Source organism: Argentina silus (genome assembly GCF_951799395.1).
Source record: "Argentina silus genome assembly, chromosome: Y".
NCBI lineage: Eukaryota > Metazoa > Chordata > Actinopteri > Argentiniformes > Argentinidae > Argentina > Argentina silus.
In genome coordinates, this window is record NC_139654.1 from 44,999,626 (window position 1) to 45,015,687 (window position 16,062).

At 45.2% G+C, this 16,062-nt stretch overlaps 1 protein-coding gene across 1 annotated transcript in view; it reads right to left on the reverse strand.

Annotated features, from left to right (window-relative positions):
- Nucleotides 1-7,757: 7,757 nt before the first annotated feature.
- LOC310824149 (cytochrome P450 3A27-like) overlaps nucleotides 7,758-16,062 on the reverse strand; it is a gene marked incomplete at its 3' end in the record, with an annotated part of 51,552 nt that continues 43,247 nt past the window's right edge. Inside the window, exon 5 of the mRNA XM_083696974.1 lies at nucleotides 7,758-7,778. Within this exon, the coding sequence (XP_083553100.1) occupies nucleotides 7,758-7,778 (21 nt within the window). The remainder of the gene's footprint in view (nucleotides 7,779-16,062) is intronic.

Below are 16,062 nucleotides of genomic sequence, written 5' to 3' on the forward strand. Positions count from 1 at the left end.
CAATACAGACTAAGCAGTCATTGTAAATCTAGATATAAACTTCCCTAACCCTAACCCTAATCCTAACCCTAACCCTAACCCTAAACCCTAACCCTAACCCTAACCCTAACCCTAACCCTAACCCTAACTCTAGCTATAAACTTTCCTAACCCTAACCCTAACCCTAACCCTAACCCTAAACCCTAACCCTAACCCTAAACCCTAACCCTAACCCTAACCCTAACCCTAACTCTAGCTATAAACTTCCCTAACCCTAACCCTAACCCTAACCCTAAACCCTAACCCTAACCCTAACCCTAACTATGGCTTCAAACTTGATTAAAACAGTCTCTCCCATAATAACTCACGGGCTGCTTGTGTTTTTTAGGCCTTCGCAAGCTAACCCTAACCCTAACCCTAACCCTAACCCTAACCCTAAACCCTAACCCTAACCCTAACCCTAACCCTAAACCCTAACCCTAACCCTAACCCTAACTCTAGCTATAAACTTCCCTAACCCTAACCCTAACCCTAACCCTAAACCCTAACCCTAACCCTAACCCTAACCCTAACCCTAACCCTAACCCTAAACCCTAACCCTAACCCTAACCCTAAACCCTAACCCTAACCCTAACCCTAACTCTAGCTATAAACTTCCCTAACCCTAACCCTAACCCTAACCCTAAACCCTAACCCTAACACTAACCCTAACCCTAACCCTAACTATGGCTTCAAACTTGATTAAAACAGTCTCTCCCATAATAACTCACGGGCTGCTTGTGTTTTTTAGGCCTTCGCAAGCTAACCCTAACCCTAACCCTAACCCTAACCCTAACCCTAACCCTAAACCCTAACCCTAACCCTAACCCTAAACCCTAACCCTAACCCTAACCCTAAACCCTAACCCTAACCCTAACCCTAAACCCTAACCCTAACCCTAACCCTAACCCTAACTCTAGCTATAAACTTCCCTAACCCTAACCCTAACCCTAACCCTAACCCTAAACCCTAACCCTAACCCTAACCCTAAACCCTAACCCTAACCCTAACCCTAACTCTAGCTATAAACTTCCCTAACCCTAAACCCTAACCCTAACCCTAACCCTAACTCTAGCTATAAACTTCCCTAACCCTAACCCTAACCCTAACCCTAAACCCTAACCCTAACCCTAACCCTAACCCTAACCCTAAACCCTAACCCTAACCCTAACCCTAACTATGGCTTCAAACTTGATTAAAACAGTCTCTCCCATAATAACTCACGGGCTGCTTGTGTTTTTTAGGTCTTCGCAAGCTAACCCTAACCCTAACCCTAACCCTAACCCTAACCCTAAACGCTAACCCTAACCCTAACCCTAACCCTAACCCTAACCCTAACCCTAAACCCTAACCCTAACCCTAACCCTAACCCTAAACCCTAACCCTAACCCTAACCCTAACCCTAACTTCCCTAACCCTAACCCTAACCCTAACCCTAACCCTAAACCCTAACCCTAACCCTAACCCTAACTCTAGCTATAAACTTCCCTAACCCTAACCCTAACCCTAACCCTAAACCCTAACCCTAAACCCTAACCCTAACCCTAACCCTAACCCTAACCCTAACTCTAGCTATAAACTTCCCTAACCCTAAACCCTAACCCTAACCCTAACTCTAGCTATAAACTTCCCTAACCCTAACCCTAACCCTAACCCTAAACCCTAACCCTAACCCTAACCCTAACCCTAACCCTAAACCCTAACCCTAACCCTAACCCTAACTCTAGCTATAAACTTCCCTAACCCTAACCCTAAACCCTAACCCTAACCCTAACCCTAACCCTAAATCTAGCTATAAACTTCCCTAACCCTAACCCTAACCCTAACCATAACCCTAACCCTAACCCTAACCCTAACCCTAACTATGGCTTCAAACTTGATGAAAACAGTCTCTCCCATAATAACTCACAGGCTGCTTGTGTATTTTAGGCCTTCGCAAGCTAACCCTAACCCTAACCCTAACCCTAACCCTAACCCTAAACCCTAACCTTAACCCTAACCCTAACCCTAACCCTAACCCTAACCCTAACTCTAGCTATAAACGTCCCTAACCCTAACCCTAACCCTAATCCTAACCCTAACCCTAACCCTAAACCCTAACCCTAACCCTAACCCTAACCCTAACTCTAGCTATAAACTTCCCTAACCCTAACCCTGACCCTAAACCCTAACCGTAACCCTAACCCTAACCCTAACCCTAACCCTAAACCCTAACCCTAACCCTAACTCTAGCTATAAACTTCCCTAACCCTAAACCCTAACCCTAACCCTAACCCTAACCCTAACCCTAACTCTAGCTATAAACTTCCCTAACCCTAACCCTAACCCTAACCCTAACCCTAAACCCTAACCCTAACCCTAACCCTAACTCTAGCTATAAACTTCCCTAACCCTAAACCCTAACCCTAACCCTAACCCTAACTCTAGCTATAAACTTCCCTAACCCTAACCCTAACCCTAACCCTAACCCTAATCCTAACCCTAATCCTAACCCTAAACCCTAACCCTAACCCTAACCCTAACCCTAAATCTAGCTATAAACATCCCTAACCCTAACCCTAACCCTAACCATAACCCTAACCCTAACCCTAACCCTAACTATGGCTTCAAACTTGATGAAAACAGTCTCTCCCATAATAACTCACGGGCTGCTTGTGTATTTTAGGCCTTCGCAAGCTAACCCTAACCCTAACCCTAACCCTAAACACTAACCCTAACCCTAACCCTAACCCTAACCCTAACCCTAACCCTAAATCTAGCTATAAACTTCCCTAACCCTAACCCTAACCCTAACCCTAACCCTAACTATGGCTTCAAACTTGATGAAAACAGTCTCTCCCATAATAACTCACGGGCTGCTTGTGTTTTTTAGGCCTTCGCAAGCTAACCCTAACCCTAACCCTAACCCTAACCCTAACCCTGAACCCTAACCCTAACCCTAACCCTAACCCTAACCCTAAACCCTAACCCTAACCCTAACCCTAACTCTAGCTATAAACTTCCCTAACCCTAATCCTAACCCTAACCCTAATCCTAACCCTAACCCTAAACCCTAACCCTGACCCTAACCCTAACCCTAACTCTAGCTGTAAACTTCCCTAACCCTAACCCTAAACCCTAACCCTAACCCTAACCCTAACCCTAACCCTAAACCCTAACCCTAACCCTAACCCTAACTCTAGCTATAAACTTCCCTAACCCTAACCCTAACCCTAACCCTAACCCTAAACCCTAACCCTAACCCTAACCTTAACCCTAACCCTATCCCTAACCTTAATTTTAACCCTAACCCTAACCCTATTCCTAATCCCAACTCTAACCCTAACCTTAACCCCAACCCCAACCTAGGCCCTGATTCTAATCCTAACCCTTCTGATCCTAACCCCAACCCTTACCTTAACCCTATCCTTAACCCTAACCCTAACCTTAACCCTAACAATAACCCTGACCCTAACCCCAACTCTAACCCCAACCCTAACCACAACCCTAACCCTAACCCCTACCCCAACCCATGCCCTGATCCTAATCTTAACACTGGCCTCAACCCAGCCTACACTTCTATTCCCCACTCTCTTCCTCCCTCCAACCTTAACTCTACTTCTATTCCCCACTCTCTTTCCCCCCCTAACCTTAACCCTACTCCTATTCCCCACTCTCTTTCCCCCCCTTTGGTTCCCCCGACCCAACCTAGCATCTTGATTCCCTTAGTAACCACATTTTCACATAGAACAAAAATCTTACATCAGACTCTCAAACACAACTTTGTCACCAGCCAACAAACCTTTGCACCTCTACAATCATACAAGATCATTTCAGCTTACCGTAAAAATAAAAATCTACTAGACATTTTGGTTCACTCAAGATTCAGCAGGACATTGACACAACCCCTTCACCCTCATACCACTCACTTTAGACAGAGAAAATACATTAGTAATCCCCACAGTCGCACCTCATCCCCTATTTTAGACTCATTCACTTTAACATCCACCAACGTCATTTATATTATCACATGCACACTTTGTCACAAACACTACATAGGGGAAACAGCACACACCATAGAAACACGATTGAAACAGCACCTGTACAACATTAAAAAAGGTCAACTACAAACACACATAGTCACACACTTCCAAGAGCACTCCATCACTCACCTCAGCATATCAGGACTGCAATCAAACAGTTTATGGACCGTTGAGCAGCGGAGAGCAAATGAAAGGAGATGGATACATTTATTACGAACCATCGAACCCACAGGGCTAAATAAAAGATGTTAACAGATCACGTGTCAGTGTGAGTGATTGTGGGTTTCAATTGTTGTGTATGTATATGTAAATGTATATATGTGTTAATTTATAGAGGTGATACACCTTATTTATTTATACTCCCTTTACATCAGCACTTTTTATATCAGAATGTATGTGATGATTTATTATTTTATTATACTATATAGAGAAAGAGATTACTCTTTCTCCTTTTCATTATCACGTGTGTAATTGGTGTATTTTAGCACTTTGAAAATTAGCACTTATAAGAGATTTTGTGTGTTTTACAGTGTGTCTTTAGGATGGATTTAAGCACTTTTTCCTTTTACATCAGCACTTTTGGTATGAAATATTATGTCATTATTTATTATAGTAAGTTTATATATATATATATGTGTGTGTGTGTGTGTGTGTGTGTGTGTGTGTGGATGTTCAGACACAAAGAAAAGGACAAACACAATGTATACATTCTCCTTGATTTATTGAAATAGAAGGGAGGGTATACTATAGGCCAGTGCAATACAGACTAAGCAGTCATTGTAAATCTAGCTATAAACTTCCCTAACCCTAGCCCGTGCCATAGTAATACTCCTCCCTTTCTCCCACTTATTCTTTTATCCTCTGCTAAACACATACACAGCCTAGCTTGCCCTCCGCTGCTCAATAGAATGTGGCCCACTGGGAGAACAGCCATCCCAACAAATATGGGGAACCTATTAGTCCTTATTAGAATATACTACAGAGAGCTGATATCTGTTTCCCCAACAGGCCCCTGCATAAAAGAAAACTGATTACAGCACAAGCCCGGCAACATACCACTTACAGTTTGTTTATTTCTTTGATTTACTTTTTTTCAGGTCTCTTCATGCCACATCTCCCAAAAATATAAGGAACCTATTGGTCTGTCTCAGAATATACCACACAGAAGTGATACATATTTCCCCAACAGGCCCCTACATCAAGGACCTACCACTGACATTTTGTTTATTTCTTTGATTTACTCTTTTTCAGGTCCCATCATACAACAGGTTAGATCATTTCCTGTTTATTGGCCAATCACCACACTGTATTTCTTTCCCGCCAAAATAGAAAGATGACAGTTAGACTAGTCAACTAGCCAATCAGATAGGGAGAATAGCAGCCCCACCCCTGGAGGAGGGGAGTTTCCCTTCCTTCAGGGGATACTTTAGGGAAGGTTTGATCTCTTACCAATTTCCCCTCTGAGGAAGTAGAACTTACTACGATACGTCAGGGATATTTCAATGTATTGAATTTGTTTCTTTCTAAGGATTGATAGTTTTGGCCTCCTTTGGCGCCAACCAGTTTTTAAACTAATTCAAATAAAAGTGAGGTTTTAATCTTATAGGGGGGTTCAGGTAAGAACACCTCCAGAAGGCTCTCCTACATTTTCTATACTTTTGGAGTCTTAGCTCCTGGGAAGGATTACTCGAAGGAACTCAGGCCTCATAGACTTACTACAATAACACAAAGACCCAACAAGGATTACTCACCCTTCTGACCTGAGTCCACAGAGACCACGCCTGTCCCTGGAGTTGGAGACCCGGAGGAGCTGTAGACGCTGCACGCAGATACAAGGCGGTAAGAACCCTATCTGGGCAACAGACGGGTATCTATCTTATACTGAGTGTGTGCCTGTTTGTTGACAAATACCCTTGGATTGAACCTACACTATGCTTCCTGTTAGAGGTGGATCCGCTGCATTGAATACATTGGGGGAGATCACTCATGATAGGAATAGAATTAGACCAGCATTACTACCTACCCCTAGAATGCAGCCCTTATTGAGTTTAAACTATACACACATTAGACCACCACACCACGGTAGGACAAGACACATACACCACTCTGCGATTGCACCCTCTCACCAATTCTCCAGTAGAGCAGGGAAAACACCATCCAGACATACACTCAAAGGACAAACATTCGCCACACTAGGACAGAACAGACCATTAGCCAACAGACACACATATGGACACACACCCAGCAGGCAAACACATAGCACACAATCAGCTAGAACTGAAACTCCAGATGAGGCCACGAGACAGGATGCCAAAACATATTTCAAACTCATTCAGGCCATACATCATAAGGAGATCACTGATGAGACTATAAAAACACACACTTACCCTGCTGGCATGATGAGACAGATAAGGAGACTGACAGACTTTATCAAACCTTCCTCACCAACAGAACAAACGAAAACACATGTAACAACATGCACAACAGAATGGATGGCAAAGATCATGGTAATACTCCAGACACATTATCAAAACACTATAGATTCACTCCTACAGCCCCCCCACACAGTTAACAAGATGGCACTCGAGATTGCCATGAGATGGGCAGACAAGAGATACAGACATAGACTGACTTCAACAACAAGATCACGGGTGGACACAATTATAAACACTCCCACACACACTCACCAGTCATCACATATACAGTCTACGTCCCCTACTAACCTCCCTCCTCCTGTAGTACATGACACCAGCATAGAGCTCACTCATATCCCCCCTGACTCACCCACTCCCACACACACTCACCAGTCATCAGATGTACAGTCAACGTCCCCTACTAACCTCCCTCCTCATGTAGTACATGACACCAGCATAGAGCTCACTCACATCCTCCCTGACTCACCTACTCCCATCTTTTCTACGGAGGACTTTCCACCCTTACCTAGAAGGGAACCCTCATACAAAAAATCATTAAACCTAGGCCCTCGTCAGATTTTAGCATCACATGGGCCTACGCACACACACATACATACTCAGAAAGGGACACATCCTACACCTACACACACAGACATACACATATCGCCCACACGTACACACGCACCTACACCACCCATACCTGCACCCACACATACACAATTGACACTTAGGCCTACACAGACACCCACACCCATACAGACAACACACATACACACACAAGGGACATCTACCCACACATCCACTCCAACCTCACCTTGTCACCAGGGGAGGGATGGAGCCTTCGGATTACCGGGCTCCAAGGATCACTCATCACTTATCTGCACACCGATTCAAACTACACCTGTCTCGTCAGAGAGCCACTTTTCCCCTACTTTTTCCCTCCAATTTTCACCATCCCCCCCACCATCCCCCCCTCCACAAGAACCCACCTCCTATCACACAGGTAAAGAAATCAGAGCACAGTTCCACCACAAGATCAGTAGTCAACCCACAACAAACATGACTCACGTTCCGGTCACTGACTTGACCACCACACAACACAGACAGACAAACACTTCAGTTCTAATAACGGATAACATAACATTTGACTCTCTCACACTCACACCCACAGGTGGCGCCATTAGGAGGAGGTCGGAAGCTAGGCAATCCAATACGAGGGCAAAACCAACCATGATGAAAGGGCCACATAAAGGGGAAATTCCCATACAGGCCCAATCTGAGCCCTCAATATCTAAGAGATTGCCTAGCAAAGACCTCCCTCGAACTGATGACAAAACACACGCCCAGACACATACGCATACATCCACACGCACGCTCAACCAACCCAATTTACCTCCAACACACACACACATCACCACTGTATACACTCCAACATACCACCGGGCCACACCAGGGCGTAAGATTCAGGAGTGGAACTTCAATAGCAATAAACCATTCATCATGTTGGGGGATTCCAACCTCAGCCGGATCCCCCCATTCACTAATCACCGCATACAGGTAGACAGCTATGCAGGGGCCTGTATCTATCATTTTTATAGGATCCTGGAGAAGGCCACCGTCCAACCCCAAGTGGAACTGGTGGTTCTCTCAGTGGGCCTCAACAACAAGGATCACGATGCACGCCAGACATCACTAAAGAAACTACCAAGGATGATCAGGGAAGCCAAGAGGGTCTACACCAACGCAACAGTTTACATGCCAGTCATTCAGTTTTCACGTCACCTCACCACAGAACAGCAGACAAATCTGAAATACATCAATGAACACATTACAAGACACCTCCCACACTTATCAGAAATAGCCCAGGACACATTCTACACCACACCAGATAATATACATTGGACAACTACAACAGCACAGACCATTTTTAATCACTGGTGCAAGCAGCTAAATTTATAATAAACAGTAACCACAATCTGGACTCACACATCTCTACCGCCACTTCCACACATACATTGCCAAACACCTTTCTTCCCCAGCCCGTAGCTCCCCCTACTGGAGCAGTAGGAGAAGAAACCCCAACCCCCACCTCTTCTTCCCCCCCTCTACCCCTAACAACAACCTCCCCCCTTCCCCCTTCTCTTTATTCTTTTCCTCCCTCAAATATCTTAAATCTTTCTAAATCTTTTCACCCCACAGCACCCCAGATCAAGCTACTGGAGAGAGGGTTGACGTTCATCCCTCGACCCAACAAACATGACCAGGAGGAACTCCAAAGGGACATTCACCACTTTCACAGACGATGCAAATTATTGGACTATTTTGACTACCAACCCAATCACAAATACACACCACTCACCTACCCCTCCACCTGGGAGCCTAAACTCAGCCAAGTAGACAGACACATTCAGAAACTGATTAGAACAAACCTACATACATTATCTAACTATCACATACTACCAGACATGCCAGACAATATCACAGCAACAGAAAGGAACGCCATACACACATTGAAAAGTAACCCACACATCATTATAAAACCAGCAGACAAAGGCTCCAAAATTGTCATAATGGATAAACACCAATACCTATTAGAAGCGAACAGACAATTATCAAACACTAGATATTACAAACACATAGACAACAATATACAAAAACAGACACAAACACAACTACGACAAGTCATACAGACCATATACGAAAAGAAATACATTACACGAAAACAAAGAGACTTTTTATTCGGACCGGACGACCCCAGACCCAGACAATTTTACTTACTTCCGAAAATTCATAAGGAACCTGAGACTTGGACTATTCCCTTTGAAGTTCCTCCTGGTAGACCGATAGTTTCAGACTGCAACAGCGAATCATACCACATTGCACAATACATAGACCATCATCTTAACCCTCTCTCCACCAAGCACCCCAGCTACCTGAAAGACACCTACGACTTCTTACACAAAATCCAACCCATGGTTGTTCCCTCCCAGGCTTACATATTCACTATAGATATCGATAGTTTATACACCAACATAAATACACACACAGGAATAAATGCAGTTAGGAATATCTTTCATAAACACCCAGATAAGAATAGACCCGACACTGAACTCTTACAACTATTGGAGATTAGTCTTACAGGCAATAATTTCACTTTTGACGATAAACAATATTTACAGGTAGAGGGAACAGCCATGGGCCAACGATATGCACCCTCATACGCCAACTTATACATGTCCGAATGGGAGAGAGAGGCACTGGCCAAATGCCCCCACCAACCCAGTTTCTATTACAGATTTCTAGATGACACTATTATGGCCACACCATATAGATTTATTCACAGAGTTCATAAACATTTTAAACTCGCACCATTCGTCTATAAAACTCAAACACAGCATACACCCACAAGAAATTAATTTCCTGGACACCACAGTTTATTTTAATCAGATCAATTCAACACAGAAAACATTATTGACTAAGGTCTACTTTAAACCGACAGACACACATGCACTATTACATAAACACAGCTACCACCCAAAACATACATTCAAAGGCATAGTAAAATCACAAATCATACGCTACTATAGAATATCCTCCACCCAGACACATTTGCACGAAGCCATTCAAACCTTATTTAAAGCATTTAGACAGAGAGGATATTCCAAACGCTTCCTCCGTACAATCAAGACCAGCACATTGGCTGCCCTCTCTCCCATCCGGACAGACCACCATGCACAAACACACACACACATTAACCGACGTCATTCATACACAACACACACCGACCTTGACACCAACCCTGACCTTAACCCTAACTCTAACCATGCCCCCAACCCTAACTTTAACCCTATCCCTAACCCTGACCTTAACCTTGACACTAACATCAACCCTGACCCTAACCCTATCCCTATCCCTAACCCCAACCCTAACCCTAACCACAACCCTAACCATAACCATAACCTTAACCCTAACTTTAACCCTAACCCTAACCCTAACCCTAAGCCTAACCCTAACCCTATTCTCAACCCTGACCCTAACCTTAACCCTAACCCTAACCCTAACCTTAACCTTAACCCTAACCCTAACCCTAACCTTAACCCTAACCCTAACCTTAACCCTATCCTTAACCCTAACCCTAACCCTAACCCTAACCCTAACCCTAAACTTCACTAACCCTAACCCTAACCCTAACCCTAACCCTAACCCTAAACCCTAACCCTAACCCTAACCCTAACTATGGCTTCAAACTTGATGAAAACAGTCTCTCCCATAATAACTCACGGGCTGCTTGTGTTTTTTAGGCCTTCGCAAGCTAACCCTAACCCTAACCCTAACCCTAACCCTAACCCTAACTCTAGCTATAAACTTCCCTAACCCTAAACCCTAACCCTAACCCTAACCCTAACTCTAGCTATAAACTTCCCTAACCCTAACCCTAACCCTAACCTTAACCCTAACCCTAACCCTAACCCTAACCCTAAATCTAGCTATAAACTTCCCTAACCCTAACCCTAACCCTAACCCTAACCCTAACCATAACCATAACCCTAACCCTAACCCTAACCCTAACTATGGCTTCAAACTTGATGAAAACAGTCTCTCCCATAATAACTCACGGGCTGCTTGTGTTTTTTAGGCCTTCGCAAGCTAACCCTAACCCTAACCCTAACCCTAAACACTAACCCTAACCCTAACCCTAACCCTAACCCTAAATCTAGCTATAAACTTCCCTAACCCTAACCCTAACCCTAACCCTAACCCTAACCCTAACTATGGCTTCAAACTTGATGAAAACAGTCTCTCCCATAATAACTCACGGGCTGCTTGTGTTTTTTAGGCCTTCGCAAGCTAACCCTAACCCTAACCCTAACCCTAACCCTAACCCTAAACCCTAACCCTAACCCTAACTCTAGCTATAAACTTCCCTAACCCTAACCCTAACCTTAACCCTAACCCTAACCCTAACCCTAACCCTAAACCCTAACCCTAACCCTAACCCTAACTCTAGCTATAAACTTCCCTAACCCTAACCCTAACCCTAAACCCTAACCCTAACCCTAACCCTATCCCTATCCCTAACCCCAACCCTAACCCTAACCCTAACCACAACCCTAACCCTAACCATAACCATAACCCTAACTTTAACCCTAACCCTAACCCTATTCTCAACCCTGACCCTAACCTTAACCCTAACCTTAACCCTAACCTTAACCCTAACTTTAACCCTAACCTTAACCCTAACCCTAACCTTAACCCTAACCTTAACCCTAACCCTAACCCTAACCTTAACCCTAACCCTAACCTTAACCCTATCCTTAACCCTAACCCTAACCCTAACCCTAACCCTAACCTTACCCCTAACCCTAACCCTAACCTTAACTCTAACCCTAACCTTAACCCTAACCCTAACCTTAACCCTAACCCTAACCTTAACCCTAACCTTAACCCTAACCCTAACCTTAACCCTAACCCTAACCCTAACCTTAACCCTAACCCTAACCCTAACCTTAACCCTAACCCTATCCCTAACCTTAATTTTAACCCTAACCCTAACCCTATTCCTAATCCCAACTCTAACCCTAACCTTAACCCCAACCCCAACCTAGGCCCTGATTCTAATCCTAACCCTTCTGATCCTAACCCCAACCCTTACCTTAACCCTATCCTTAACCCTAACCCTAACCTTAACCCTAACAATAACCCTGACCCTAACCCCAACTCTAACCCCAACCCTAACCACAACCCTAACCCTAACCCCTACCCCAACCCATGCCCTGATCCTAATCTTAACACTGGCCTCAACCCAGCCTACACTTCTATTCCCCACTCTCTTCCTCCCTCCAACCTTAACTCTACTTCTATTCCCCACTCTCTTTCCCCCCCTAACCTTAACCCTACTCCTATTCCCCACTCTCTTTCCCCCCCTTTGGTTCCCCCGACCCAACCTAGCATCTTGATTCCCTTAGTAACCACATTTTCACATAGAACAAAAATCTTACATCAGACTCTCAAACACAACTTTGTCACCAGCCAACAAACCTTTGCACCTCTACAATCATACAAGATCATTTCAGCTTACCGTAAAAATAAAAATCTACTAGACATTTTGGTTCACTCAAGATTCAGCAGGACATTGACACAACCCCTTCACCCTCATACCACTCACTTTAGACAGAGAAAATACATTAGTAATCCCCACAGTCGCACCTCATCCCCTATTTTAGACTCATTCACTTTAACATCCACCAACGTCATTTATATTATCACATGCACACTTTGTCACAAACACTACATAGGGGAAACAGCACACACCATAGAAACACGATTGAAACAGCACCTGTACAACATTAAAAAAGGTCAACTACAAACACACATAGTCACACACTTCCAAGAGCACTCCATCACTCACCTCAGCATATCAGGACTGCAATCAAACAGTTTATGGACCGTTGAGCAGCGGAGAGCAAATGAAAGGAGATGGATACATTTATTACGAACCATCGAACCCACAGGGCTAAATAAAAGATTTTAACAGATCACGTGTCAGTGTGAGTGATTGTGGGTTTCAATTGTTGTGTATGTATATGTAAATGTATATATGTGTTAATTTATAGAGGTGATACACCTTATTTATTTATACTCCCTTTACATCAGCACTTTTTATATCAGAATGTATGTGATGATTTATTATTTTATTATACTATATAGAGAAAGAGATTACTCTTTCTCCTTTTCATTATCACGTGTGTAATTGGTGTATTTTAGCACTTTGAAAATTAGCACTTTGTGTGTTTTACAGTGTGTCTTTAGGATGGATTTAAGCACTTTTTCCTTTTACATCAGCACTTTTGGTATGAAATATTATGTCATTATTTATTATAGTAAGTTTATATATATATATATGTGTGTGTGTGTGTGTGTGTGTGTGGATGTTCAGACACAAAGAAAAGGACAAACACAATGTATACATTCTCCTTGATTTATTTAAATAGAAGGGAGGGTATACTATAGGCCAGTGCAATACAGACTAAGCAGTCATTGTAAATCTAGCTATAAACTTCCCTAACCCTAACCCTAAACCCTAACCCTAACCCTAACCCTAACCCTAACTCTAGCTATAAACTTCCCTAACCCTAACCCTAACCCTAAACCCTAACCCTAACCCTAACCCTAACTCTAGCTATAAACTTCCCTAACCCTAAACCCTAACCCTAACCCTAACCCTAACCCTAAATCTAGCTATAAACTTCCCTAACCCTAACCCTAACCCTAACCCTAACTATGGCTTCAAATTTGGAGTGGAGTGGAGAATGCAGTTTTCTCCCGGGATACCGGCGAGAGTGGAATCTGCCAGTATCCCTTCGTGAAATCCAACGTCGTGAAATACTTGGCCGTGCCAAGCCGGTCCAAGAGCTCGTCAACCCGGGGCATCGGGTAGGCATCGAACTTGGAGACCGCATTAACCCGTCTATAATCCACACAGAACCGTATAGCCCCATCCGGCTTGTTGACAAGCACGATGGGGCTACACCAGTCACTGCGGGACTCCTCGACCACACCCAGCTCCAGCATGGCTTCCAATTCCCTGCACACAATGTCTCGTTTGTGTACCGGCAACCTATAGGGACGCGTGCGCACCGTTAAACCCGGCTGCGTTTCTATGTGGTGGTCGATAAGCGTAGTCCGACCGGGCAAGGGAGAGAACACGTCCGCGAACTTAGCTTGCAAATCTGCAACGTCCGTGGCCTGGCTAGCAGAGAGATGGTTATCAATACCGACCGGAGTGCTAACTTTTGATTTTGGGACTTCCGGACCGAACTCATCTCTCTCTGGAATTATTGTAGCCAGAGCAACAGTGACCACGTCGTTCCATTTTTTTAGGAGATTTACGTGATACACCTGCAAGCTATCCCCCCGGTCCGAGCGTACTACCTCGTAATCCACGTCCCCCATGCGACGTGTGACCACACCTGTAAATTCTCGCAGGTTAGTTCCCCTGTCGTACAGTCACTTTTGACGCTCCTGGGCTTGCAGCAAATGCTCGCGTGAGATAACCCCTAGGGCGTGGAGCTTTGTGCGCAAGTCCAGGACGTATTGAATCTCATTTTTACTGTCGCTAGACCCTTCCTCCCAATTTTCTTTAAGAAGGTCTAGGACACCCCGAGGCTTACGCCCGTAGAGTAATTCAAACGGGGAAAACCCGGTGGAAGCTTGGGGGACTTCCCGTACCGCAAACAACAGGGGATCTAGCCATTTATGCCAATTCCGACTATCTTCGTGTTCGAACTTCCGGATCATTGACTTCAAGGTCCGATTGAACCGCTCACAAAGGCCATCAGTGGCCGGGTGGTAAACACTGGTTCGAATCGCCTTGATGTTCAACAAGCCATACAGTTCCTTGAGGGTGCGTGACATAAAATTAGTGCCCTGATCGGTGAGAATCTCTTTCGGGATTCCCACGTGGGAGATTACTTGAAACAATGCCTGCGCTACACTCCTGGCAGAGATATTGCGCAGCGGTATTGCCTCGGGGTATTGGGTTGTGTAATCTATCAAGACCAACACAAATCGATATCCCTGTGTACACCGATCAAATGGCCCGATAATATCCATCGCAATGCGGTCGAATGGGTTCTCGACCAATGGTAAGGGCCGCAAGGGGGCTTTACCAACTGACATTCGCGCACCACCTACGCACCTCTGCCCGAATTCCCGGCCAATAAAATCGAGCCATTATACGGTTTAGTGTCTTATCATAACCTAAATGGCCCGCCATGGGGTTGAAATGAGCCGCCTGGAAGACCATTTCCCGGCGGCTACGGGGAACCAACAACTGGGTTACTTCCTCCTGGCTATGTGAGTCACGACTTACTCGGTACAACCTGTCGCTGATAATCGCGAAATAGGGGTGGGCGCGTACTGCGTCTGGCCGTACCAACGTACCATCAATCGCTATCACTTGGTCATAGGCCGATCGTAGGGTCTCGTCACGAGACTGCTCGAGGGGGAAGTCACCTAGCAACGGATAGTTCGGCGGGGGAATCTCGGGTTGAGACCCCCCCGCCGGCTCCGGCTCCTCGGCAGTGTTGCGAGGCGCCGCCTCAGCACAGAACACATTACCCGCCTCACACCTCCCTCTCTGTCATGCACGCACCCCGGTAGCCCTGCTTACCGCTTGAGGAAACCCCTCCCAATCTACACCCAGAATAAGGGGATGCGTGAGGCGCGGGCTAACCGCCGCCTGTACACTATGCTTTTTCCCTTCAAAATTAATCTTGATCGTGACCACAGGATATTCGTGAATGTCCCCATGCACACACTTCACCAACACCCTCGATGCCTTTAACAATGCCCCCGGTCGAACCAGGCGCTCCTGGATCATGGACTGCATGCAGCCCGAATCCAAGAAGGCCTGGTGCATATCATGTTGTATCCTTACCGGAACACGATACGCCGCTCCCGGTATGTCGCCGATGCGGACGACCTGCCCCACCTCCCTCACTGGGCACTCCGCCTGTACATGGCCCGGCCGTCCGCATCGCCAACACACCCCCCCTGTCGCTCGGGGTGCTTCCTGTGGGGCCAGGGCTGGTTCTCGACATGCCTGC